The sequence below is a fragment of the Natrix helvetica genome, assembly GCF_964273705.1.
Source record: "Natrix helvetica genome assembly, chromosome: 15".
In the NCBI taxonomy this organism is placed as follows: domain Eukaryota; kingdom Metazoa; phylum Chordata; class Lepidosauria; order Squamata; family Natricidae; genus Natrix; species Natrix helvetica.
In genome coordinates this window covers 2,307,592-2,332,609 of record NC_138565.1, presented here as the reverse complement: position 1 = coordinate 2,332,609, position 25,018 = coordinate 2,307,592, and the positions used below count along the sequence as shown (strand labels likewise).

The 25,018-nt window shown below is 46.6% G+C and overlaps 1 protein-coding gene and 1 long non-coding RNA gene across 3 annotated transcripts in view; one reads left to right on the top strand and one right to left on the bottom strand.

The window, feature by feature from the left end:
* Positions 1–505: 505 nt before the first annotated feature.
* Positions 506–14,633, bottom strand: LOC309399482. Of its 2 annotated transcripts, none has more exons than XR_014176525.1 (3): positions 14,301–14,633; positions 10,736–10,902; positions 506–753 (listed from the first exon to the last, which is right to left on the bottom strand). It is a non-coding gene; the product is annotated as an uncharacterized lncRNA (long non-coding RNA). The 2 variants fall into 2 exon arrangements; XR_014176526.1 differs by lacking the exon at positions 14,301–14,633 and adding an exon at positions 13,952–14,104.
* A 147-nt stretch (positions 14,634–14,780) lies between these two features.
* Positions 14,781–25,018, top strand: part of LMX1B (LIM homeobox transcription factor 1 beta) — a gene marked incomplete at its 3' end in the record, with an annotated part of 84,043 nt that continues 73,805 nt past the window's right edge. Inside the window, exons 1-2 of the mRNA XM_081967093.1 lie at positions 14,781–15,268; positions 18,622–18,808. Of these exons, the coding sequence (XP_081823219.1) occupies positions 15,130–15,268; positions 18,622–18,808 (326 nt within the window). The 5' untranslated portion in view covers positions 14,781–15,129. The remainder of the gene's footprint in view (positions 15,269–18,621; positions 18,809–25,018) is intronic.

Genomic DNA, 25,018 nt, shown 5'->3' with positions numbered 1-25,018 from the left:
CTCAAAAGCCCCATTGGGCTTATTATCCAGGGAGGTCTTATTTTGTGGGAAACAGGGTAGAGACGTAGGACACGCCGGCGCAGGGGCCCATATGTTAAGACGTTGGTTGGAAAGCCCAGGTTCGAGATCCGAGCTCCACGCAACGGGGCGAGCTCCCATCCTCACCCCAGCTCCTGCCAACCTAGCAGTTCGAAAGCATGACAATGCAAGTAGATAAATAGGTACCACTCTGGTGGGAAGATAACAGCACTCTTTGATGTCATGCTGGCCACATGACCCGCTTCTCAACGGCCTTGAAATAGAGTTTAGAACCACCCCCTATATCTGGCAACGGCTAGTGGAATAAAATCTGCTGGGACTCCTTCACACACCATATAATTCCATTTTTTATACAACCGTGGGAAACACACCTAAGAGTAACCTGTCTCCAAAATACCATACCACGTTTCTGGTGATGAATCCAAGCGCCTATGCAACCTGCTATTCCAAATACCCAAATCCATGATAAATGGGAGTTCTTTTATCTAGCCAAAAGCTGAGCATTTTCTCTTCCTTGCTTATTTTTTTCGTCGGTCATTTCAAACGGTTATGCTTCTTCATGGCAGACTGGCCAGGCTGCTCTTTCCTTCTCCCCATTACCTGAAGAAGGTGGAAAAAGACAATCTAAAGGCGTTAGTTCACCTTTCCATCTAGTTGGTATCATCCGGGCAAGAAAAGAGGCAGAGTTTCAGTTCTCAGGTGCCTTCGCTGTAGCTGCAGAAAAGAAGAAGGAGGTCAAATTAGTGTCTGGGAGAGTAAAAACAAATTTTGGGGAAACAAACATGAACCCCACATGTCTCCTTGAGTTTAGAATTAAAGTTACCTTAAATAGTTAGGAGGGAAAGGACCAAGTGAAGAGAGGTAGAGTGAGACATTAAGGGAGGCCCAAGTCTTGCATTGAGAAAACTCCCTGTAAATTGCTCCAGGTAGCTGAAAATTTGTGGGGTAGTCATGTTATTTTTGGAGCCACTTAAACCGGCTGAACAAGTGTCTTGATCTTTGGGATGCCTTCTAATTTTTCAGGGCTTTGATCCTTATCTGGCAGAGCTGGAGCTGATAATCAGTTTCTTTCACTGCCTACTCAAAAGTGTAACCTTGGTTAAAGTTTGCCTGAGGACGAAGTTCCCTGAGGGTGACTTTCAGCTAGATTCCTGGTCCGATTCCTTGCTCCACATCACCTCGGCCACCCTGATTTCTTTATTACATTTATATGTTCACCCCCCTTACAGTCAAACATAAATGACAATATAAAGAGTTAGAAAGTTAAAAAAAGCATTCCCCCCAAAAAAACGTTGGGCATTGAAAATTAAAACATTAAGATTAATAACAACAAAACAAAAACAAAAGGGAGCAATGCAAAAATGGAGAGGTCGTGGGATCTTTATTTAATCTACTTTTTGGTGCTTTGGATCAATATTCTTCTTCTCCCAACAGCTCAGTTATCGCTCTAGGATCAGGTCTGTAGCTGTAGACTCTGAGATTCACGTTTAAAATCCAGGCTCCTGCACAGTCCAGCTACAAATGAAACTAGCCTGTCGATAGATGATAGATAGATAGATAGATAGATAGATAGATAGATAGATAGATAGATAGATAGATAGATAGATGATAGATAGATAGATAGATAGATAGATAGATAGATAGATAGATAGATAGATAGATAGATAGATAGATAGATAGATTGGAGGGAGGGAGCAGAATAATGACTTTTTTCCCTCTCGGATTTGGACAACGGCTTTTCAAGAGAGAAAATAGTTCAAGGATAAGATTTCATTATCATTATCCCGACTTCAACAAACCTTGGAACACTAATGTCAGAAATTGGGCTTGGCTGGAGAGGAGAAATTTTGGCTAGAGGGAATATAATTTAAATACATTTTTTTGTTTTCATGAACGGATTTGAGGTGTCGGAGAAGACCATCAACAGGTCCCTAAAATTCTTTTCAAAAAAGACTCTTGGAATTGGGCAGTGTCAAAAGCTAAGTGTTTCACGGCAGATTTCTCACAACCCAAAATATTTAGAAATAAGGCTCTCCAAAAGCTTGAAGAAGAAGCAAGAGGAGAAGGAGAAGAAGAAAAGGAGGAGGAGGAGGAGGAGGAGGAGGAGGAGGAGGAGAAAGAAGGAAGAAGAAGGAAGAAGAAGAAGAAGAAGAAGAAGAAGAAGAAGAAGAAGAAGAAGAAGAAGAAGAAGAAGAAGAAGAAGAAGAAGAAGAAGAAGAAGAAGAAGAAGAAGAAGAAATAATACATGTATGTTATGGATGCTTAGATGTTAGGCTGACTCGCAACTAAACATGAAGGAGAAGGAGAAGAAGAGCACTGATGCTTTTAAATATTGATGTTGAAAGAGACAACATTCTGGAAGAACCAAGAAAACAAACCCAATGGATAATGAAACAATTCCAAGTTCTCGCTCAAGGTTCAAATTCACCCTTCTTCAGGTAGACATATTGACACCAACCCTCAACTCTCCGGAGGAGCCTTTGATGCTGGGAAAGATGGAAGGAGAAAGAAGAGGGCAACCAGCAGCAAAGGGGAAGGACTCCGTTATAGTGGCACCTTTGGGAGACTGAAAGGATCCGGTTAGGGACAGATCATCGCAGAGAAAAATCTACCCGTAAAGCCGCTAAGCGTCGACACCGATTTGATGGCACATAACCAACCAACAACAACTATTGAGAGCAAAGGCAGTGGACGAGAAGTTAAAGCTTCCACAAATTAAAAAGTAGAACCGGATCCCCTCCTGTCGGGAATCCTCAATTCTGGTGCAGGGAAAAAGAAATGTTGATTTTAGATAGGATCTGAGCAAGGGGAAGTGGCTGAAACGCGCTTATGTCGTTTCTGGGTCTGTGGGTGGTACAAACTCTACCCAAGCTACAAGGATCCTCACGAGGGGATCTCTATTGGAGCGGACGGATGGACGGGAGTCAATGAGATCTGGGTAACGCGTTGTATGAATGCAGCTTTGGGGAGCCTAAAGCGGATGAGCAAACTACCTTCACTTGAGCAAAAAAAATAAATAAATAAGAAGCTCCCTGTTCTTCAAATTGTGCTCGCCTCCTCCTGAGTTCATTTATAGCTTTCTCAAGGAAAGTAAGGCGGGCAACTGGTTCCTTCTGAGATTTTTTTTTTTTTAAAGGCCTTTTCCACTCTAGATCGCAGCTCTGGGATTTTCTAGCGTCTCCCACCCAGCTACTAACCAGATCTAACCCAGTTTATCTTTCTGAGGTTAACTAAAGTTGGCGTTGTGACTTTGAAGGAAGGATCTTTATTTTCATATATATATGGTGGGTGTGGGTGTGGGTGTGGGTGGGTGTCTTTGCCTCTTTTTCTCTCTCGTTTTCTTATTCTCTCTCTTCTACTTCCACTTTCTTTCTCTCTCCCAGTCTCTTTCTCTCACTGTCTCTCTCACTGTCTCTCTTTCTTTCTCTCTTTCTTTTTCTCCTCTGTCCTCTCTCTTTCTCTTTCCCTCTCCTTTTTCTCTCTCTCTCTTTCTTTTTCTCTTTTTATTTTCTCAGTCTCTCTCTTCCACTCTCACTTACTTACTTTCTCTCTCTCCTAGTCTCTTTCTCTCTCTCTCTCTCTCTTTCTCTTTCTCTCTCTCCCTCTTTCTCTCCCAGTCTCTCCCTCCCTTCCTCTCTCTCTATTCAGGTGAGCCTCCATCCCAAACCAACCATGGAGTCTGGCAAGCTGCCATTCCTTCCTTCTGAAGAACACCTTTGGTGTTGGTATGGGCCAGAGATATTCTGGAGGATAAAATGGGTGCTAGAGGCGCATACTTTTGCAGCTGGGCTTGTCTTCCCTTGCTTTAATGTGTTTGTTTTTCATATTTCTATCCGACCACAATCTTTTTTTTTAATTTTTTTTTTTAAAAGGCAAAAAAGTAGGGAGCCCTGAAAAGGAAATAATTTTTCCATTTTTGTTTAAAGCTGTGGCATTTTTATAGTATACCTGCTCAACCATTTTGCAAGAATTGGTGTGGAAGGGAGCTTTTTGTGAGTTTAGAAAAGGGGAAATGGGGGACAAGTTGATAGAAAGGGAGAGAAGGAAGGGCTCCAAAGGAAGGGCTTCGTGGGTTTACCAAGAGAAACAGAAAGTGAGAAAAAATGGGGGAGGGGGTTTTTCAGTTGTGGGATGCTTTGCGCTCTCTGAGCTTGGTGGTTTTCTTGCAGGCGCTTCATTACCCAACTAGGTAACATCATCATTCCTTCCTTTCTGCTCAAGGACACCTCACAATTATAGAATTCTCCTTCCTTCCTTCCTTCCTTCCTTCCTTCCTTCCTTCCTTCCTTCCTTCCTTCCTTCCTTCCTTCCTTCCTTCCTTCCTTCCTTCCTTCCTTCCCAGGGAAACAGAATTGCTCAGATTTTCCCAATTAACACGGAAAAGATTCCACCCAGGATTTCTCCCTTCCCTTCCTGAAGAGAGAACAGCTTCTCCAGCTGCTCACCAACTTTTTACCCCAACTTTCGCGCAACATCCCTATGTTGGGCTCCCAAAGTCCCAAACTGAGCAGTTAAGACACTTCCCCGTTGCATCATGTTCATTTTTCTTTTTTTAAAAAAAGGAAAAAAAGAAAATAGCTTCTAAAAGAAGAATCCCCAGTGTTTCTTCAGCCCAATTGTCTGAATGTTTAAGGAAGGAAACAAAGCAGAGAAGGATGAGAGTTGCGCTGCTGGCAGTCCATGCGCGCTTCCTCCTTCCACGCCTGACACCCTTATCGCCAAGACAAGAGATTCTCCCATTTAGACCCAAAATGATCCCTTCACATTTGCTAGGGAAGGAGACCAACGGGAGAGCTTAGGACTTAATGCCAGGCATCATCCTAAACTTGCCTCTCTACCTTTTGATATTTAAAAAAGTTATACTTTTTTTAAAAAAAATTATATAGGATTTTTTTTTTTTACAACTATTTACTGTTGGTGTCCTTTGAGAAATGAATATTAAATAAGTCGCCGGTGCAATTAAGTCATTTTATCGACTTTGGATCTAGTTTATTGAATGCGCCTTGTGAATTAATCTCTCTCTCCCCCTCTCTCCCTCCCTCTCCCTCCCTCCCTCCCCCCTCTCTCTCTCTCTCTCTCTCTCTCACACACACACACACACACACACACACACACACACACACACATGCTTGCCAAGCACGTCTCTCTAGAAATATACCTTCCCTAGCACCTTGTCTTTGAATAACACAAATACGGCTGCCAATACGCTTTTATTTATGGCTGATGCCTCCCTTTTGCCCCTCAGGTGCCAAGGTGCCAGTTCGGAAAACGAAAACGGATCGCAAATGTATTTAACGAAGGAAAGTAAATTTCTCCCAGCAAAGTCACCCTGTCAGTTTAAACCATCCATTTAAACCGTCCCTCTGGAACGAGCTGCCCCTGGAGCTTCGCATAATCCCCGACCTCCGGTCCTTCCGATGCGCCCTAAAAAGTTGGCTTTTCCAGCAAGCCGGCCTGGCCTGTTAATTTTAACTTATTTTAAATGTATTGTTTTTTTTAAAATTCGGTTTGTTTTTTTGGATATGGATTTAATGTTTTTTAACTTTTGGGATGTGTGTTTTTTAATGTTGTACGCTGCCCTGAGTCCTTTTGGAGAAGGGCGGCATATAAATCCAAATAAACCAAACCAAACCATTCAAGCTGGGGCCAGCTGCTTTCGTTTCCCAGGCTAGCCTTGGTTTAACCCTGGTTTGTCTGCAAAAGTTGGTCTGCTCGCGTTTCCATGATCAGCCTGCCTCGAACTGGAGTCTCGACGCTCCGGGCGGCGCTGATGTGTGATGCTTTCTTTTCAACGCATCGTCTGAACTGCCACTTGGGGGATTTTTAAAAAGGGCGATCCATTTGGGAATTGCTCAGCTCTTTGCGACCCCGAGGTTTCCTTTTGGGTTTTCTTCCCGGGTGTCCGTAAACCCTAAAACACTCAGAGTGGATCCGTCTGGGTATAAACTGGGTACAGTCAATCCCAGTTCTCTTCTGCTTCCACGAAGATAGGGCATCGCATTGGCTTGTGGATCTCCTCACAGGCCGACCATGGAAAGATCAAAGTTTTGCAGCTGGGCCCCCTTGGAGATTCCCCCCGCTTCTATCCCGTAATGGCTCGGCGTCGACCGGATTAAGCACGCGTTGCAAACAGAAAAGCCACGGGTTTATTTCTATGTCGGCTTGGGCTGACTCAGGCAGGTGCCTTCGGTTTGCCTGGCATTCCTGTTTTGCGCCCTTTCTCCGGCCGGAAACAAACGCTGCCTTGTTTTTCTTAAAAAAAGAAAAACACCTTGGAAATCAGTCGAGGAATGCGAGGTCGCCTTTGGATGATTCAAAGGTTTTCTGAGCCGCGCTTGTTGTATTCGCGTGTCAACGGATCATCCTTAAAAGAGTTGATCCAAAAGGGGGAAGACCTTTTTCCCCCCAGAAAAGTTTATTTTTTGTTCTCTTACATACAATTATAGGTATAGATTCACAGAGTTATTATTCTTTTTTACATTCGTCGTGCTTATGCATTTGTCCTTCCATTCACAAGGTTATAACATCCCGTTTGAGTTGCTTCGTTTACCGTCCCTCGCCTGTTTTGACACCAGCTTCTTTTCTCTTTCTTTTCTCCCTCTCTCCCCTCCTTTCCCTTCCTTCTTCCCTTACCTCTCGCCTACTCCTCGCTTCCTCTTCGCCTTCCTACCCTCTCTCCTTCTCTCTCTCTCCCCATTCCATCTTCCTCTCCTTACCTCTATCTTCCTTCCAAAAGGGGGAGAACTTTGAAGGGTCTCTCCCTCCCCCCCTTCAAACCCCCAACGACAAGGCTTCCAGTTCGCCTATAAAAGAAATCGACCCATCCGCGGAGGGGGGGGAAGAAGCATCTCTGAGAGAAGGCAGGGTGCGTTTCTGCACCTGGGCCACTAAGGGGCAGAGCGCGCGCGAGGCAAGCCCTTGGCAGCCTCAACCCCAAGATTCTGTAACTTGGCTTGGCGCACCGCCCGGATTCCTAACCCTAGTTTATGGCATCATTATCATCACCACCACCCCAGGTTCTGCGTCTTCACCACACCCTGGGACGCACAACTGCCCACCCCCACTTCAGCCCGGCGTCTTTCCATTTAGGGTTCAGTTGAAGCGGTTGTAACTGGACCAATCTGCTTTCTATGTTGGCTTAAACAAAAGGGAGGCCACAGCAGATTGAAGGGGCTGAGCATTTACCCCAATTTTTGTTGTTGTTAGTTGCGAAGTCTTGTTCGACCCATTGAGACCCCATGGACAACGTTCCTCCAGGCCTTCCTGTCCTCTCCCATCCTCTGGAGTCCATTGAAGCTCACGACAACTACTTGGTGACTCCATCCAGCCACTTCATTCTCTGTCGTTCCCTTCTTTTGCCCTCCATCTTTCCCAGTATGAGGCTCTTCTCCAGGGAGTCCTTCTTCCTTCTCATTAGGTGGCCAAAGAATTTGAGTTTCCTCTTCAGGATCTGGCCTTCTAAAGAGCAGTCAGGGTGGATCTCCTCTAGGACTGACCGGTTGGATCTCCTTGCAGTCCAAGGGACTCAATGCAGGAGTCTTCTCCAGCACCAGAGTTCAAAGGCCTCCATTCTTTGGCGCTCAGCCTTTTTTCACCCCCAAGATTGTACCCCATGGCAAATATATATACATACACACACACACCACTAACAAAATGCACTAAATATATATATATATATATATACACACACCACTAACAAAACGCACTAAAACACACCCCACACTGTCCATAGGTCTCCGATCCAGTTGCTTCTGAGGTTGGGAGAAAGTGGATTCAATAAACTATGGTTCTCTTCTGTCCACCTTGGGTTCCTGTTGGCCAAACCCAACCCAACCTGTTTACCTACAAGTGAAGCTTAAACTCCCCGCTTTAATTCCTGGGTAAACGAGAGATCTGGAGGGGTAAGCCACGTTTTTGTAACTTCGCACCTTCTGGTGTGAACGGCCACACACCTGTCTTGCATGGCCAATGTAGCCTAGGGTTACGGGATGATAACCCCTTGGGGGGTTAGATGACCAATTAGGGGAGGCTCCTCTGGTTTAGGCTGACAAGTGAGGCCTGTTGCGTGGTGCGATGAATAGGGTTGGAAGGGACACCTTGGGAGGGAGGGGGAGAGAGAAAGAAAGAAAGAAAGAAAAAGAAAGAAAGAAAGAAAGAAAGAAAGAAAGAAAGAAAGAAAGACCGAAGGAACAAAGATGGGTTTTTTTCTTTCTAGCAGAAGTTTGGTTTACAAAAAAATGTCCAGTTTCCAGAGAGAAGATTCAAGGAAGCTCATTGGGAAAACGCAGGGAAATGAAACCATGCACAGATTGAGGTTCACTTTACACCCAAATCCTGTAAGAAAATTAAATTTGAAAGTGTGTGTGGGGGGGGGGAGGATGGGAAACAAAAAGAAAGACAGGGCAGCTCTGAATCCTTTCAGAACCGGATCCTGAATCCAAGAGATCCTTTCGCTCAGGCCCATCTTTTTGCACCTTCTTCCAAAGGCTTCCCTTTTTAGAAGTCCCCAAAGGTATTGAAAGCGAAAGCACCTAAAAGGCAGGCAGGTTAGGCAACCTTCCTTCGCCTTTAAAACCAACATGTTCTCAATCTATCCTGGAGACTTTAGAGGCATAACATGAGTTTAATATTATTTTTTCTGTGTAGGCAAATTTAATTGGGGGGTGGGTGTCCTTGTTTGCTTACTATCAGGTCGTCGTCCCCTTGGGATACAACAGAGATTTCTAAACATCATGTGAAAGCAAGATATGTGTGTGTGTGTGTATATATGTGCATATATAATCTATCTATCTATCATCTATCTACCTACCTACCTACCTACCTACCATATCTACAGTATCTATCTCTCTGTCTCTGTCTCTCTATCATATCTGTCTATCATCTATCTATCTACCTACCTACAGTATCTATATACAGTATCTATCATCTATCTATCTATCTATCTATCTATCTATCTATCTATCTATCTATCTATCTATCTATCTATCTAATCTATCTTCGTAATAGTCTGCATTTATAATATAATGGGACGCCTTCAGATTTAATAGTTGTTTCCTGGCTTCTTTAGAGATGGTGTAACCTGGTTGATACAGACTGAACCATAGTTTACCTAAGCATGGTTTTTAAATAAACCCACATCTGATTAGGATTGCAAAGCAGCAACTGGACTCTAATCGCCCCTTCTGTCAAATCCTGCTACCTCATACATGCATTGCTTGACCCAGCCATCCAACTTGGGTTATGGGTTATGCAACGCACGGCTTAATGCAGAACTTTAAAAACCCCATTCTAAGCAATCACCTTCCTCTTGAAATTGAGACACACGATCAGGATGGGATTTTTTTTAAAAAAAATAATGATATTAATCTCAGAATGTTTTTTTGATATTTTGACTGATTTAAAGATACTCAATATAATCTCCATTTAGCATAAATAGGATGGATTTCTGAGAGTGCCTCTGGTTTTCCACAGGCTGGGATTATCCCAGGATCTAAGGTACTATTTGGCTTGGATGAAACATCAGCCACCCGCCTTGGCATGTGATGGTTTATTCAATAAAAATGAAATAAAAATTGAAAGAATGGGGGGGGGGGAAATAATCCCAATCTCAGTCAAGAGATTGACTGAGGGGGGGGGAAATCCTTGTGTGGTGGTGTGAATTATTCTGTTATTCTGAATTGGGACAGCGGAGGGAAGAGCGATTGAGCTGAGCAAGTACTGGTAGAAATTTCAGCCAGGTAGTGAAAAGGGGACCACTAGAAAATCCATCTTGGATTCGAATTGGGGAATCCAGATCGAGGGGGTGGGGAAGGGAGTCCAGGGTCCCGCAAGCAGGGAGAGATGGGGGAGGGAGAGAAGGGGGCTCAAAACGCAGGTTAGAGCCAGGCTATGGCTAAACTTCGATTCATCCAATATGAACGGGGACCCAATTTACCACCTTTTCCAACAGCCGCGGCTTTTAGCGTGCGGGAGTGTAGGCTAACCTATGTTCCTGTCCGCTTTCTCTTTCAGTCTCCTCGTGAGTAAGCTTCCTTGAAACCCCAGGGCGATTTTGTTCCCAAGCCGATTCGCACATGAGAGCTCTACAAGGATCTGCAGCTTTGGACCTAAGGCACACCGCCCCAAAAGATTAAAATTCGCTTTCATCATCCCACCCCATCGCTCCAATGGGGAAACCGGGGGACGCTCCGAGGCCCTCGATTCAGATTGATCCCGGACGGAAACCGGTTACCGATGAGTGAATGTCGTTGGCCCGAATGAGGAACGGAGGTAAGTGGCGTCTCGGATTATCCCCCACCCCCCATATGGACTTTTTATTCTGGGGCCTTTTGGGGGGGCACATCTCTGGGTTTTTTGGGAGGGGGTGTTACGTCTCTCCTCTCTTCTGAACTAATCCTCGTGTTTTAAACTTCGCACCCTTTGGTTGCTTTCACGCGTCTTCCTTAACCCAGGTCAACTTTGTCTCTCCCTCCCCATTAATCGTGGCTAAATTTCTGATTAGGGACAAAAAGCCTCCTCCCTGCTTGGTCAATTTGGTACTCTAGCCAGGAATCCAGAGCAGTGGATCCATTTCGTGGGAACGCAGCTAACTGGGTTCGGGAATATATTCCATTGAGTGGGGGTTGAAAAGGAAAAGCGATCGCGCTGAAATCGGTTTCGGGGGTGACAAACTGAAGCGCCCGTTGTCCGAACCTACCTTCTCCGCCCAAATCTCCTCGCCCGACGTTTATTTCTTTTCTTTTATTCTATTTCTGTGGGGGTCTGCTTCGGAGTCGCTCCACAGCGACTCCAGATCGGAGGCCCATTGCCAGAACGGAGAAACGGACCCTAAGCTGGTTCAGCTATCCACGTGTTGTGAGCTCCCTTTGGAGAAAGATATTAAAACTAGATCAGCGATGGGCAATTAATTTCCTCACGAGACCACACGACTGCGTGGGGAACCAAACCAATAGAGCTGTGAAGGTGCTGAGCGCGCACGTACCTAAATTGTTTTTCAAAAGTCGTTTTCAATAGATAACCAAAGTCAAAATCCGCGCGAGCCGGACAAGACAGCCAAAAGGCTGGATGTGGGCCGGGGGTCGTTAAATACCCAGATCTGGATTATATAAACTGGCAAACGAGGCCTAATGCGATGAAATCTAGAGTTGCGCACAATTTTTTTTGGGGGGGGGAGTTGCGCACTCTAGTATCAGGCGCCTGCTCACGCGTTGCCAATCCGCGTAAGAAAGGCATTTATGGGCGTAAGAGTCCTAGTTTTCAGATAGGGACCCTTCCCATTTCCTTGCGCCCACCTACCTATTCACGCTTGTTTAGAATTTATTCCAAGGCCAGAGACGCGGTTTTTTAAAATTGATTTATAACGAATCCAGAAAGGAATAAAAATTTAGCACGGGTGGGTAGGTGGGTGGGTTGTTGGTCCCTTGTAAAGGTTGGGGGGAATTAGGGTTTTTGTTTTGTTTTTTGCGCGGCCGGACAAGGAGTATTTCTCCGAATAAACGCTCCCGCAGTTTTCTCGGCCATTCGGACTTTTTTTTTCAATTTTTTTCAATTTTTCGAATTGTTCAGTTCCTGGTCGGAAATTCCCTTCGGTGATTAGGAGCGCGGTTGATAAGCTGGAGAAAGAAAACGCTCGTTTCGTCAGAAACTCTGAATTCGGTTAGATGAAGAGAGACCTTGGGTTTCACTTTTGAGCCGAACCGCTCCCCCCCTCCCCAACAATCCACTCGGCTTTTCGGGATCTCGAAATATTAGGTAGATATATATTTTTTTAGCTCCGAGCTCAAAATTTAAAGAACTTTATTATTAGTGGTCGCTGATTTTCTTCCCTCACCGACTGCAGAAATCGCATTTTTACTGGGCGGGAGGGGGGGAACCTCCTCAGATAGAGATCTTTAAACTGGGGTGGGGGGAGGAATGTCAAAAGAAAGGTATGAAAGTGACAGATTTCTGGATCTCCGGCGATGCAAGCAGGGAGATATTGGGAGATCTGGGAAAAAGTAACCAACAAGCGTTTGTGAGTTCTGTTTTGAGATAGGCAAACCACGTTTGAAAGGGAGATCTTTTCCTTCCTTTTGCATTTTGGGAAAACGAAAATGTCTACCCCTTTGCTCCAGAACATAATTTAAAATGAAGGAAAACAAGCTTAAGGGACCATAACAACGGGGGGTTGATTTTATTCCATCTTTTATAAAGTGTTTTTCCCCTACCTCGCCATTATTATTTTTTGTAAATAACTCAAGACAAGGAACATATCTAATACTCTTTCCTCCTATTTTTCCCACAACAACCCGGTGAGGTGAGCTGGCCTGTGGCTGGCCAAGGTCAGTCTTGTTGCACAATCCTTTTTTTAAAAAAATAAATCCGGAGTTGGATCATCAAAGGCAAAAGGTCCTTCCCATGCCTTGATATTTTGCGAAAGTTAATAAACCTGCTTTGGGAACCGGTGACAAAAGATGTACTCAGAAGCTGTCGGTGTTAAATAATTGTAAGGACGCTCTGTAATTTGGTGTATAGACTCGCTGTAAGATTGTAACTAGATTTTATCATGAATTTAGCAAGCCAAGAAGGCTCAAAGCTTGCTTCTTTCCACCGATTCCCAATGGGTCTACTCGGAGGCGGGATGAATTTGGACCCAGCCTCAACCTGGGCAAGCAGGACAAAATAGGAGCTTGTCATTTCTTAATCCACCTCGCCCCGCCCCGCCCAAAAGAGAGAACCAACAACTGAAATCACTGCCTCGTTGAGAATTAAAGAGCCGAAATATCTAAGATTCCACCGGCAGTTAGACAATTTTTTTCAGGATGGAAATAACATGAAATGCCAGGCCGAGTTAACGTGGCGGGGAAGGGGGGGCGGGGGGCGGGAGACACCGATCCCTGCTCCTTTTTTTGAGGCCTGTCTATGGCTGGGCGTTTTGGGCTCTACCTACAGTTAAGAAACCGAGCGCACTCGCGTTCACAAAGCAGGCCCAGAAGGAGGAAGGCAAGAGAGTAATCCTATACGCGTCTCAATAAAAGGGGGTCAAATTCGCCAAACAAAAAACAAAAAAACAAAAAACCCGACCAAAGGCGGCTTGCGTTTTTACGCGCGCCAAGGAGCAGAATTGGAATTTTAAAAAAAGATCGGCTCTATAGCGCCAGGATAGGCCTACTTTTTTTCCTCCTCCAGCCCACTCAAAATTTCAGGCGCCCACTCTTCTCTCGCCCCACCTCACCGCAAGCAAAGAAGGCTGCGCGCCGTGGCTCTCGGAACATCGCCGAGCGCTTTAGTGGGGGGGGGATAAAACACGCGGAGAACTTGGCTCGAAGGTGTCTCCAAGCGAGAGGGTGGGCGCTTGCGCGCGGGTGGGTTTGTCGCTTTTAGGGTGGCTGGATCGCTCGCTCCGGGGGTTGAAAAATCAGAGGTGGCGATCCGTTAGGCGGGTTTAAACTCGGGGGGGGGATTTAAGACCACCCCCTCCACACACACACAAACACCGATTCCTGGGCGCAGAATTTGGCTTGGCGTTTGGGGTTTCCCGAATCGAGGCGACTGCGCGCAGTTTCTAAGGGTTTCCCCCCTCCCCTTCGCCAGGTGCCAAGCCAGATACCCTCTGTTCTGCCCCCTCTCCCACCCCGATCTCGCAAGAGGCTTGCCGGAGGAGAGGCAGACGAGAGGAGGTAGTTACCCCTTCCACCACCCGGTTTTCCTCCCCCCCCCCCCCCCAGTCCCTGATGGAGGGATCTCCAGTCCGGGTGCGCGTTGGAAACAACACTCAAGGGGTTTTCTCACCGGTTCCCCAAACCAGCAGAGACCACCACCACCCCATTTCCCCCCCTTCCCGGGCATAATCTTCAAGTAGTGGCCGCGTCCAAGTTAGAAGGAACGGCGTATATCCCCCTCCCCAGAAAGGAAGAGGAGCAAAGGCGCTTACCTGCCAAGCGAGGTGAGCCGGCTGTGAATTTAGGCTGCTTGGGCGCAGGAGATGGAAGGTGGGGAGGGGGCACGGATCCACGCAGCCTTTTTCTTCCTTCTTGCTTTCTCTGCATCCCCCTCCCCGCCCTATTCAGTTGACAGGAGCTGGGTAGTCCCTAGCTACCCCTCCCCTTTGCAATCCCCCCCCCGTTGCCTTACCCAATTATTAATTTTAAACAGCCCCACCGTAAACGTCTCTTTCTCCCTCTCTTCAAGTTTTCCTCTCCGGCATTTCTCTGCCCCCCCCCCCACTCCCTCCCTTTCTCTCCGCAGCGCCTACTCTTCATTTGCGTCTCCGGACGGCTTACCTGCCAACATTCTCCTCCTGTTCTCCACCTGGCTGAGGGTTCCTTTTGTCACGACTGACTGCCCCTCGAGGGAGGGGGCTTGCCTCGTCTCTCTCTCTCTCTCTGCCCCCCTCCTTTCCTCTCCTCCCTGCTATTTTCCTCGATCCCTGTCGCTCCCTTTTTCTTTCTTTCCCCCGTTCACTTTTTTGGGGGGCTGTCCCCGGTTTTTTTCTCCCCTGCGCGTAAGCGGAGGCACTATTTGACAGGCGAGGGACCGCCTCACTGCGGCGTAGGGATATTAGGCACACCGATTGGGAGTTCAAATGTCAGCAAGTTTTTTTTCCCCTCTTTCCTTTTTCCCTCCTCCTCTTCTTCTCTCTCGATCTCTCTCTCTCTCACTCTCACTTAACCCTCCCCACGCCTTTTTGGGAAAAGGAGGGGGGAGGAGGGGAGGCGCTGGCGGGGCGGATGTATTCCTCCGCAGCAGCTTTTCGCCGCTTGTAAACGGAGCGCCTCTCGGCTCGGGAGTTTTGGATGGCATTTGGGCCGAGGAGAGCTCCAGAGGAGACAGCTTGCGCTCGCGGGTGCATGCGTTGCCGGGCGTCCCCCTGCTTCGGGGAGGGCCTGGCCGCCCCCTCCGCCCAGAGAGGGGCCCCGGAGGCGCCTTCAAGCCAGCAGGTGACCTCCCCGGCCACCCTGCCGATGGACGGACGGCTCCTTCGGCCTCTAGGCTGCGCCCCGCTCGTCTTTGCCCTCGGCACCGTCCCGCTGCTCCGCGGCCCGGATCCCAGCCGGGGAGGCCACTAATCGCCCGCTGCCTTCCCCTCCACCGTAGCCCGCCTTCCGCCCCATGGACGTGGCCGCGGGACCGGAGGCGCTGGAAAACTGCTTGAATCGCGGCTCGATCAATTGCGCTAAGATGCTGGACGGGATTAAAATGGAGGATCGGCCGCTGCGCTCGGGGCCCGCGACTTTGGGAGTCCTGCTAGGTGAGTTTGGCTCTCCCTCTTTGCTCCCCTCCCAACTTTCCTGTAAGTTAAACACCTTCTCTTCCTCTCCCCCCAAAAAACATATATTGATAAAACTCCCCTTCCTCGACCACGATCCTGAGGCTGTTGGAGCAGCCCCACGCGCCCTCCTCCTCCTTTCCTCCTCTCTTTCTTTCTCCCCGGTTTCCAGCGCTGAACTATCCCGGCGTGAGATGTTTGGCAACTTGGCGAGGGAGAGAGGTGAGTTATCCCGGCCGAGAATCCACGCGTAAAGCACAGGGCAGGCTGGGAGGAAACACTTTCCACGCCACTTGCGCGCCCGGCCTTGACTTACATCATTCCGGATTGAGTGATACATAAGTGTGTATGTGTGTGTGCTTTCCCCCCCCCCCGTGTTGATCCAAGACTTCAACCGGAGCCCTTTGCGATTTATTTGATCCCTTTGCCATCTTCCAATCCATTACGGCTCCCCCCCTCTCACTTCAAACTTCCCTCGTTTTGGAGGTGGTAACCCCCCCCCTTTTTAAAAACCCTGGCAACCTGGTTTCGCACGCAGGTTTGGAACCCGAATGGCTAGGCTTTTATCTTCCTTGGCGTGGACGGTTAAAAAAAAGGAAGGGGGAAGCGAGCTGCGCTTCAAAGGCCTCTGGTCCCACTTTCCTCTCGGGCTGCTTTGCACGTCAGAAGGGGCACCCGTGTTGACACTCCCAGTGTCATTCCAAGAGAGTTCGGTCGTTTGGCACGCTTGTTTTAAACGCTGGCTGAAAACGAGCCGACAGAAGGAGTGACGCCTGCCGAACGGGCTGAAGCGCTCAGCTCAGGCGTTATCTCCAAGGGGAGCCCTAAATTCGAATTGTGTTTGCGTCTGTGCGTGTTGTGCGCCTCCCCGATACTTCTCGCGGTGAACTGATTTTAATCTTGAACTTCTAGTTCTCTGAAAGAAGCGGAGAAGGACGGACCCATTGCTTTCCTTTGGCCAGATTCCCTCGTGTTTTGTTCTTTCCCTCTCCCTTTCTTCTCTGCAAACCTCTTCTCACAACCTCTCAGAGTTGAAACCCGGCTCCAACCGGGCCTCAATCCCCACTGCAACTCCGCTCCCCCCCCCGCAAATTCCTTCCCTCCGCGCGTGGATCCTAAGCTGGCCAAGTTAAACCTTCCACCAACACGGTCGCTCCTTAAGGCAAACTTTCCCTTAACCGTCTGCAGTGTTTTCCAGCCACCTCTCCAGTAACAGCCGCCTGCCAAATTCCGAGAAAACTCCTCCCCCCACACCAAAAAAGAGAGATTTGTAGGCTGTCAATCCAGCCAAGGGCTCTGTAGCTCCCTGGTTTCTTCTGATTTGCAAGGCTTCCTTACCCCCTTTTACCTTTCCACTTGGAGCTGATGGCATTAATAAGGTTCATCCTCCTCCTCCTCGTGCAGTTAATAAGCCCTGGTATTTAGGCCACCATATCTTAATAATGTACCAATTTAGGCCAGGGCTGAATAGGGAAAGGCGGTTAAAAACCTGTGTTTTTCACTTGGTAAGCATTGAGACAAACTTCTTGGCTGTTTGTATAGTTGGACAAATGCGATTATTATTATTATTATTATTATTATTATTATTATTATTATTATTATTGCTTCTTTTATTCATTAAAATGAAACTCAGTCAACTGAACATTTAAAGATGGGTCACAAATACCATTGACTGGTGCTAATGGTTGATTCGGGTAGCTGCCAGCGTCCTTGGTATCAACTAGGTACCTTCTTAAAATATATGATGTTCCGAGAAGCGCAGTTTTTTTGCAGCTCCGCTGATTTAACTGCAGGAAGCTGCAATTTCTTGATGTGTTTTGTCAAATTATTGGACATGTTACCAAGTGCCCCGATGACAATGGGTATCACTGTTGCATGCTTCATCCATAGATTTTATTATTATTATATACTTTATTCATTAAACATGAAACGCAGCCAACTGAATATTCAAAAATGCATCACAAATACCATTGACTGGTGCTAATGGTTGATACTGTTTGCTGCCAACAGTAGGTATCTTTAGGTATCAACCAAGTACATTATTATTATTATTATTATTAGTAGTAGTAGTATTTGGTTAATCTCAGGTGAGATTCACAGCCTTTGGGGCTGGTTGGTAGCCTAACAGCTCGAGTCCTAACCAAGGACCTAGGAACTGTTAAGGTAACATCGGAGGATATAAGTTGTTCCAAGTAGGGTGGTTTTTTGTAGAATCAGAGTGTTCAAGTCAGGTAAATTTAAAATTTCCAAATAGCGAGGTAGCCCTTTAGGTTTTGCTCCAAAGTCTCCAATTACAATTGGGACAACACACGACTTCTTTTTCCACAGTCTCTCAACCTCAATTTGCAAGTCCCGGTATTTTGTGATTTTTTTTTTTTTTGCTGTTTATCTTCAATTTGTGCATCACCATTATTATTATTATTATTATTATTATTATTATTATTATTATTATTATTATTATTATTATTATTATTATTATTATTATTATTATTATTATTATTATTATTATTATTATTAGCTTTATTCATTAAACATGAAACTCAGCCAACTGGACATTCAAAAATGCATCACAAATGCCATTTATTATTATTATTCCCGCCCCCGCCATTATCTTATAGTTTCTTTTTTTAGCCAGGCTGAATGAGACAATAGTCATTATGACAACTGACAAGTACAGTAGCACTATTGCTAGTAAAAGAGAACTGAGGATGGTAACTACTATGGTACAATAAGGGTGCTTTTGAGGGGATGATTCCAGGCGAAGGAGTTCAGGGATACAAATGGCCAAAGGTGACTTTTGCCGTGACCAGGATTCCAGGCAGGTCTTCTTGGAAGTGAGCCTCAGGTGTTCCTTCTGAATAGACCAGCAGTGGCAGGAGAGGTCTTAATAATCAAGAACAGGGATTGTACATATTTGGATTCCCATCAGCAGCTCATCCCTGTCTCTTCTCCTGGTGTCGGGACGCAGGTTGAGGAATGGAGGACTGAGATTTTTAATTGTCTGCTCTTCTTTCCCAGACCAATTGACTTCTCCAGCTCAGCTTCGTTTTGGTCCCCCTGAAGTCGATGGCTAAATAACCAACGAGAGATTGTAGGAAGGAAGCCTTCAGATAACTAAATCTGGCGCAATTCTAAATCTCGAGTGGGAATTAAGAAGGATTGAGCCATCCAGGCGTTTCAAAGCCAGCGTGAACCAATCCTTCTTAAAAACCCTGTGATTGGTGCGTCTTCTTTTATTTTGGTGATTCTATCCTTGTCTTGCTTTTTTTTCATACATCTTTTTTTTCCTCCCCCCCTCTCTCTGTCTCTTTGCTTGCTTCCCTTCCCTCCTTCAGGGTCCGAATGCCAACACCAGTCGGTTTGCGAGGGGTGCCAGCGTCCCATCTCCGACCGCTTCCTGATGCGTGTCAACGAATCCTCGTGGCACGAAGAGTGCTTGCAGTGCGCCGTCTGCCAACAGGCGCTAACCACTAGCTGCTACTTCCGAGACCGGAAGCTTTACTGCAAGCAAGACTACCAACAGTAAGATCTTCACCTTTGTTTATTTTTAAACCTTTCCGGTTTTTTAGCCGCTGGAATTCTTCACCGCTGCTTTCCCTGGTTTGATCTCATTTATAACTGAGTCCTGGTGGAATGGGGTGGTAGTGGGAGAATCCTAAAGCAGAGAAGGCGAACATTTGAGGAGGATTTCCAAGAGAATAAGCCCAGCTTTTCGGATCAAAGAGCTGGAGCTCCACCCCTTTGCTTTAAACCCCATTGTTGCGTCATCTGGCAGAAGTTCCATTGTTGCTTTAAGTCTCTAGAGCAGTGTTTCTCAAACTTGGCGACTTTAAGTCCTGTGGACTTCAACTCCCAGAATCCCCCAGCCAGCATAGCTGGCTGGGGAATTCTGGGAGTTGAAGTCCACAGGACTTAAAGTCGCCAAGTTTGAGAAACACTGCTCTAGAGTCTCTTACCATCCTGGGGTTGAACTGATTTCCCTCCAATCTCTCTCTTTTTCCTTTATCCTCCCCTCCTGCTCTTTGGCCTACTCTGCTGGCTTGTTGTGCGCAATTCAAAAAGTTTTTAAAAAGGTCGCCTAGGGTATTGGGTGGATATTGGAGGTTGGACCCGCGAAAAATGCTTTGACTTCACCACAAGTGGATTTGGTGTGTGTGTGTGTGGAGAGATGGTCCACTGGCTGCATATATGTGTCATTTATTAAGTATTCCCAAGCTTATTAAATTATTTTTTCGAGTAAAGGGCGAGTAAAGTAAAAGATCCATCTTGGGTCGCTTTTGTAATTTCATTTCTGGCAGATTTTGGGCCACTTCCTAGTCAAAATCCCCTCTGAGCTGCTTGCCTTACAATATCTTGGATTATTTGTATTATTATTATTATTATTTTCCCAAGGGAACAATTTATAGCCATCCCTTTTCCTGCCTTTTTCCTTCATGTTTTCTCTTTTCTGAAATCTGCCTCTCCTCGGTTTTCTTTTAGATCGGGCATATTTCAAAAACTGATCTCTGCTACTTTCCATGAAGCAATTCAAATCCCTGAAGGAGATTTGGGGGGAAAATCGCTGCATATTCCCGAGGAAAATTGTGCAATAGAAGAAAGGTTTCAGGGATCTTTTTAAAAAATAAAATAATTTTTTTTAAAAAACCCTTCCTGAATATGGTGCTGAAAAAAACTAGAGCGCGCGGGGCGTCTGTGTATAGTGTCTAAAGGAAGAATTTGATTTTGTATGTGAGAAGAAGGCCTTCTCCAAAATAAGCTGCCTACGACTAAAAATGATTGGAGCTGGATTTTTTTTTTCTCCCTTCGAACTAAAAAAGTTTGGCAGTCAGGATAGGAAAAAAAAAGGGGGGGAGGCGTAGATTTTCCGGAATCCATTAGATTCTGTGGAATCCATCTCCCCAAGATCGATGGCCAAACAAAACCGAAAAGCATCTTTTTTTAATTTATTGTATTTTTTTTTTTAAAAAAAAATCACGCATCCCGGTTTCATGGTGGCATTCGCGGATCAGTTAGACTTTTCTTTTTCTTTTGGGAGGTTCTTTTGTTTAACATCTTTCTTCTGTTTAACTCTCTCTTTTTTTCTTCCTGTCAGCCTACTCTGGACTTAGCCACACAAGGATTAAACAACCCCCCACCCACCCCGCTTTTTAAGCGACCCGATTCAGGAGTCACCCTTTTCGGGGGGTGGGAGAAGCCTCCCTTAATTCGGAGTCGACGCCTGGCTCTTTTCAGGCCTCCAAAACCGACGCGGTTTTCGCGACTTTCGGGCATTGGTTTCTATACTCCAAAACTCTAAAGCGGGAGCTGGAAAGGAGGGGTGGGTGGGATGGTGGTGGGACCGTTGTTAAAAGTATTTCCCCCCCCTCCCCGCCTTGGATAAAACTGGCGACGTGTTTAAATGGGGGGGGGGAATCCTTGGCTTTGGTCCTGCAACGTTTGCAAGAAAGCAACCAAGAAAGCACGGAATATCTCTCTCCCCCCCCCTTCCCCCCAAAAAAATCTTGAGTTTGCAATCCGCACCAGGTTCGGCCGGAGGGAACGAAGCCGAGGAAGCCGAGCTGCTTGTTCGGCCCGGCCGCTGGCAGTCGGCTTCAGGCTGCCCGGTGAGCGCGTCGGGGGGGGAGACGCGGGGCTTCTTCGCTCGCTCTTTAGCTGGAAGGGAGGATAAGTGAGTGCTTCGCAGCCAAGAGAAGCCCCCCCCTCCTTCACCAGGCCTGGGGATTTTTAGGGGGGGGGAGAAGGAGCTGGGCTATCTGTTCCCCCTGAAGAGATTTCGGGGGCCCTCGCCAGCTATCTTCTTTTTCTTTTTCGCTTTCCTGTTTCCTTCCTTCTTTCCCTTCTTTCCTTTTCCTCATTCCTCCCTTCCCTTCATCTTGTTTATCCGTTTCTCTGCTCCTTACCTTCCCGTTCTCTCCTTCCTTCCTTCCTTCGTTCCCCTTTCCCCATTCTCATCTCCCTCCCCTTCCTCGTCTTTTTACTTACTCTTTCCTTAATTCACTTTTTCTGTTTTTCTTTTTGTCTCCTTCCTTCTTCCCTAATCCCTTTTCTTGCCTTCCTTCTCTTCCTTCTCTTTCCCCCCCTCTCTCTCATTTCCCTTTCTTCTTTCTCCATGTTGTCTTCCTTCTCCATTTCCCTTTCTCTCCTTCTTTCCACCCATCCCTCTTTTCCCCCTTTTTTCATTTCCCTTCCTTTGCACTCGCTCTTTCCTTTCCTTTCTTTTCCCTTCCCTTCTTCTATATCCCGTTCCTTTCCCTTTCTCCCCTCTCGTCTTCATCCCTTTTAAAGAACTGGCCCTTCATTTCCCATCTCTATTTAAAATTTTCGTGCGACGCCCACCCACCCCCGCCCACCCGACGACAGACTAACCAGTCCTAGCTAAACGGAGCCTCTTATGCACCGCTAGCCCAATTCACCGGCGCGGAAAGCAGCTTTCATGCCATAATCCAGCCTTTAAAATCATCTTCACCGGACCTTCTCTCCTTTGTTCTTGGTGTTTATCTCCACCCTCTTTATCAATGGGGGGGGGGTGATTCCATGGTCACGCAGCTCTCCACCCCAAATCCAGGCGGTCGCGGTTCCCCAGGCATCATTCTACTCCCCCTCCCCGTCTTAACCTGAGCTTACACTGAAAGCCGGCGAGAGATCCCGAAGAAGCCGTCGAAGTTCGCCGGGGAAAGCGCGATTGCGCACCTGCCGCGGGGACTCAGCTTCGCGTTGCGCCGCTTTAGGGGGACGTGGCGGGGCCAGAGCTGGGCGGTGGGGATGATGACCGATCCCCACCGCCCAGGGCCAAAGCCGAAGAGCGCCTTGGAGAGCGGGCCGGCTCCCGCAGGTCTGTCCTTTTGCGGGAGAGCCCGTGCGCTCTCGGTGGAAAACCTAGCACGGGCGCTGCGCTTTCCCGAGTGGCTGACATACCTAAGGAGAATCGGTTTCAACCGGCCCTCCGTAAGCCCCTGGCGAGCTTCTGGGCCTTTTCCCCCAAGGGAGAAAGGCGGTGGGTCTGAGCCCAAGGCTGTCGCCTCCGGAGAGCCCCCAAGAGCCAAGGCCAGGCGCCGCGACGCCCACGCTTTCTTGGCATCGGTGCGCAGCTTTTGGATAGCTGCGGGGGTCCTTTAAGGTGGGAACCAAGAAACGGAGAAGGCAGAGGACAGGGAGGGACCTCTGAATGGCCGTTTCGTGATCATTTAAAACAATAATCGGAGCTGCCCTCGCCATTAGGATCAAATGTGCCCTTAGCGCTTCCCACTAGAGCGGTCCTTTTCCCTAGAGATCCTTCCCCCAAACTGCCCGGCGTAGGGCGGCTGAGAAGCAGCTGGTGGCTATTCAAACGAGCATTATTATAGCCAATATCCACCAGTCCTTCAAAGCGGGGCAATTATTCATTGCCAGCCTTTGCTTAAACCCGGGGAAGGCTCTTCATTTCGAAAAGCAAACAAAACCAGCCTGAATCAGATGCTTGGGTCTCCTTTGGGATGCTCTGGGACCCGCAAGACGCTAGTCCTCAGGACGTCAAGAAGAAATTTGAGAAAGCTCCATTTTAGGATTGCAGTTCTTCCTTCCTTCCTATCCTGGGGGATGTCCTTTTTTATTTAATCTTCGCGTTTTAGACATTTGCTCATTCTTGATTCTTCAGACTGACCTAACCTCACAGCCTAGCCGGTTAAAACAACCCACGGACTAGATTTCATGGTTCCAGAACTGTGAAGCGTTTCATTCATTGCAGCCAATTTCTCTAGTTCAGGATTGCATAAGCTAAAATTCTCTAGTTAGCGGGGAATACTGAATTTTGCAAGCCTTTACTTGCAAAAGTCATAAGCGGCTATTTAAATTTGCAACTGAACAAGAGACCTCACCACACAGAGATATTAACAATAATAATAATGATAACAATAATAACAATAATTCTCAACCCTTGTCAAATGCCAACCAGGGTTTTGGTGCAGATTTTCCAAAGTTTAGCATGTATGATTTAGCACAATTGCACTCAAAGCTCAGCTGAAGGGAATTCCCAGGCTGACTTTTGAAGTGGGAGCGGGAGAAATCTCCACAGGGCTCCAGGACATGATTGGCGTAACGTGGTTTTCGTCCTTGAAATAAATAAATAAGTCACCACTTTGTGGTTTATCTGGACATCCATACTTCGCTTGGTGAAGCCAATTTGTTGGGACATTTTCTGGAGCATAAAATTGATGCAGGTCAAAATGGAGAGGGGGAGGGAAATGAGGCATTCGGGTGGTGGGGTCTCCCCCCCGGTACATTAACAACACACTCAGAAATGGGCTGCTGCTTTCTGGTGTGAAGGAATTTAATTCGACTCCAACAAACCGGAATTTGAGTTCAGTGTAATCCGGAATTCTAACTAGGAAATTGGGTTTTTTTTCTCCCCTTCCCTTTTCTTAACACAAAAAGTATATCCTTTTAAAATAAATCATTCATTTCACTCTCCGTAGTTTTTTTGTGCCTGCTGCCTTCCTCAACTCATCTCCTTTACTATGTCCCATCGCCCCACAACAACAACACTAAAAACACACACAAAAAATACATGGCCCTGTAAGCTTTCTAGGGTAGTGTTTTTGTTGTGATATCGCACAAGTTCTCAAGTGTGCAAAGTGATCACACATTCTCAAGTATACACAGTGACAATTCCAATTCCATATTGGCTATACGGTCAGTGTAGGATGCTCAGAGATTTTTTAAAAAATTATTGATTTAATCTTTTTTTTTTTTTAATCTTCTCTGCCTTTTTGACTTTCGGGCTGCTTCTAATCTCGGCCCCTTTTCTTTTCTCCCTAGCCTTTCTTTCCCACTTCACGCTTGTCACTAAAATTTAGGGCTGTCTTTGTGCCCGGAGTGGGTTAAAACATGGTCACTTCAATCGACGCGACATAATATGACTTTGCAAGTGGTCTACCAGCAGACAAAAGAGGACATTTCTGGTTGTACATTAGCTTTTGTCTAACATTCAGGAGGTTCTCCCCCCCCCCTTCCTCATGATCGCCCCCGAAAGGTTTGGGAGGGGTGGGCAGTTAAGAGAGAAACTATGTGTATTTCATAGCAACAACTCCAAAATCCCCTGCTATGGAAACCGGGGGAGTGTATGTGTGTAATTGGTAAGGAGTAGCTGCAGAGTATAAATATTGCGGAGTTCTGAAAGTCCTAGCTGAATAGTTGGAGCCACGAATGGCTTTTTTCCTCCCCCCCTCCCCCCCCTCTCTCTTGCAAATATTGCCTGTCCAAAATGGACTTCTGTCTTCAACATGTCCATTTAGGAAAGCCTATGCTGCGGTTGAAAGATGCGCCTTTAAAAAGACATTTAATCCAGAGCCGAGCCGACCCGGAGGGTTAAGGGGAAAGCACACGTGCCATTTGCAATATCTCTGAACCAACCAAGCAAATTGAGACTCAATTGACAAAATAAAAAAAAAAAAAAATTGTAAGCCGCCCAAAGTCACTCAGAGTCACCGAGAGTGAGTGGGAGGCCGTATAAACTCTCTAAATAGATAAATAAATACTTTTTAAAATATTAAGTGGGCAGGATATTTCCATGTGGCTGCAAAGAAGCTTGTGGAAGTTTTTTTTTTTTTTTCTCACAGAGTGTTTCTAACTGTCAAACAATTTGCCTTTTTCTCTTGAGAGCTTTCCTAAAGCTGCAAATGCTTATTGGACCAAAACTTCAGCCACAATCACCATACGTTGCATAATGTGTAGATAATTCCTTTATTGAATTTCAAA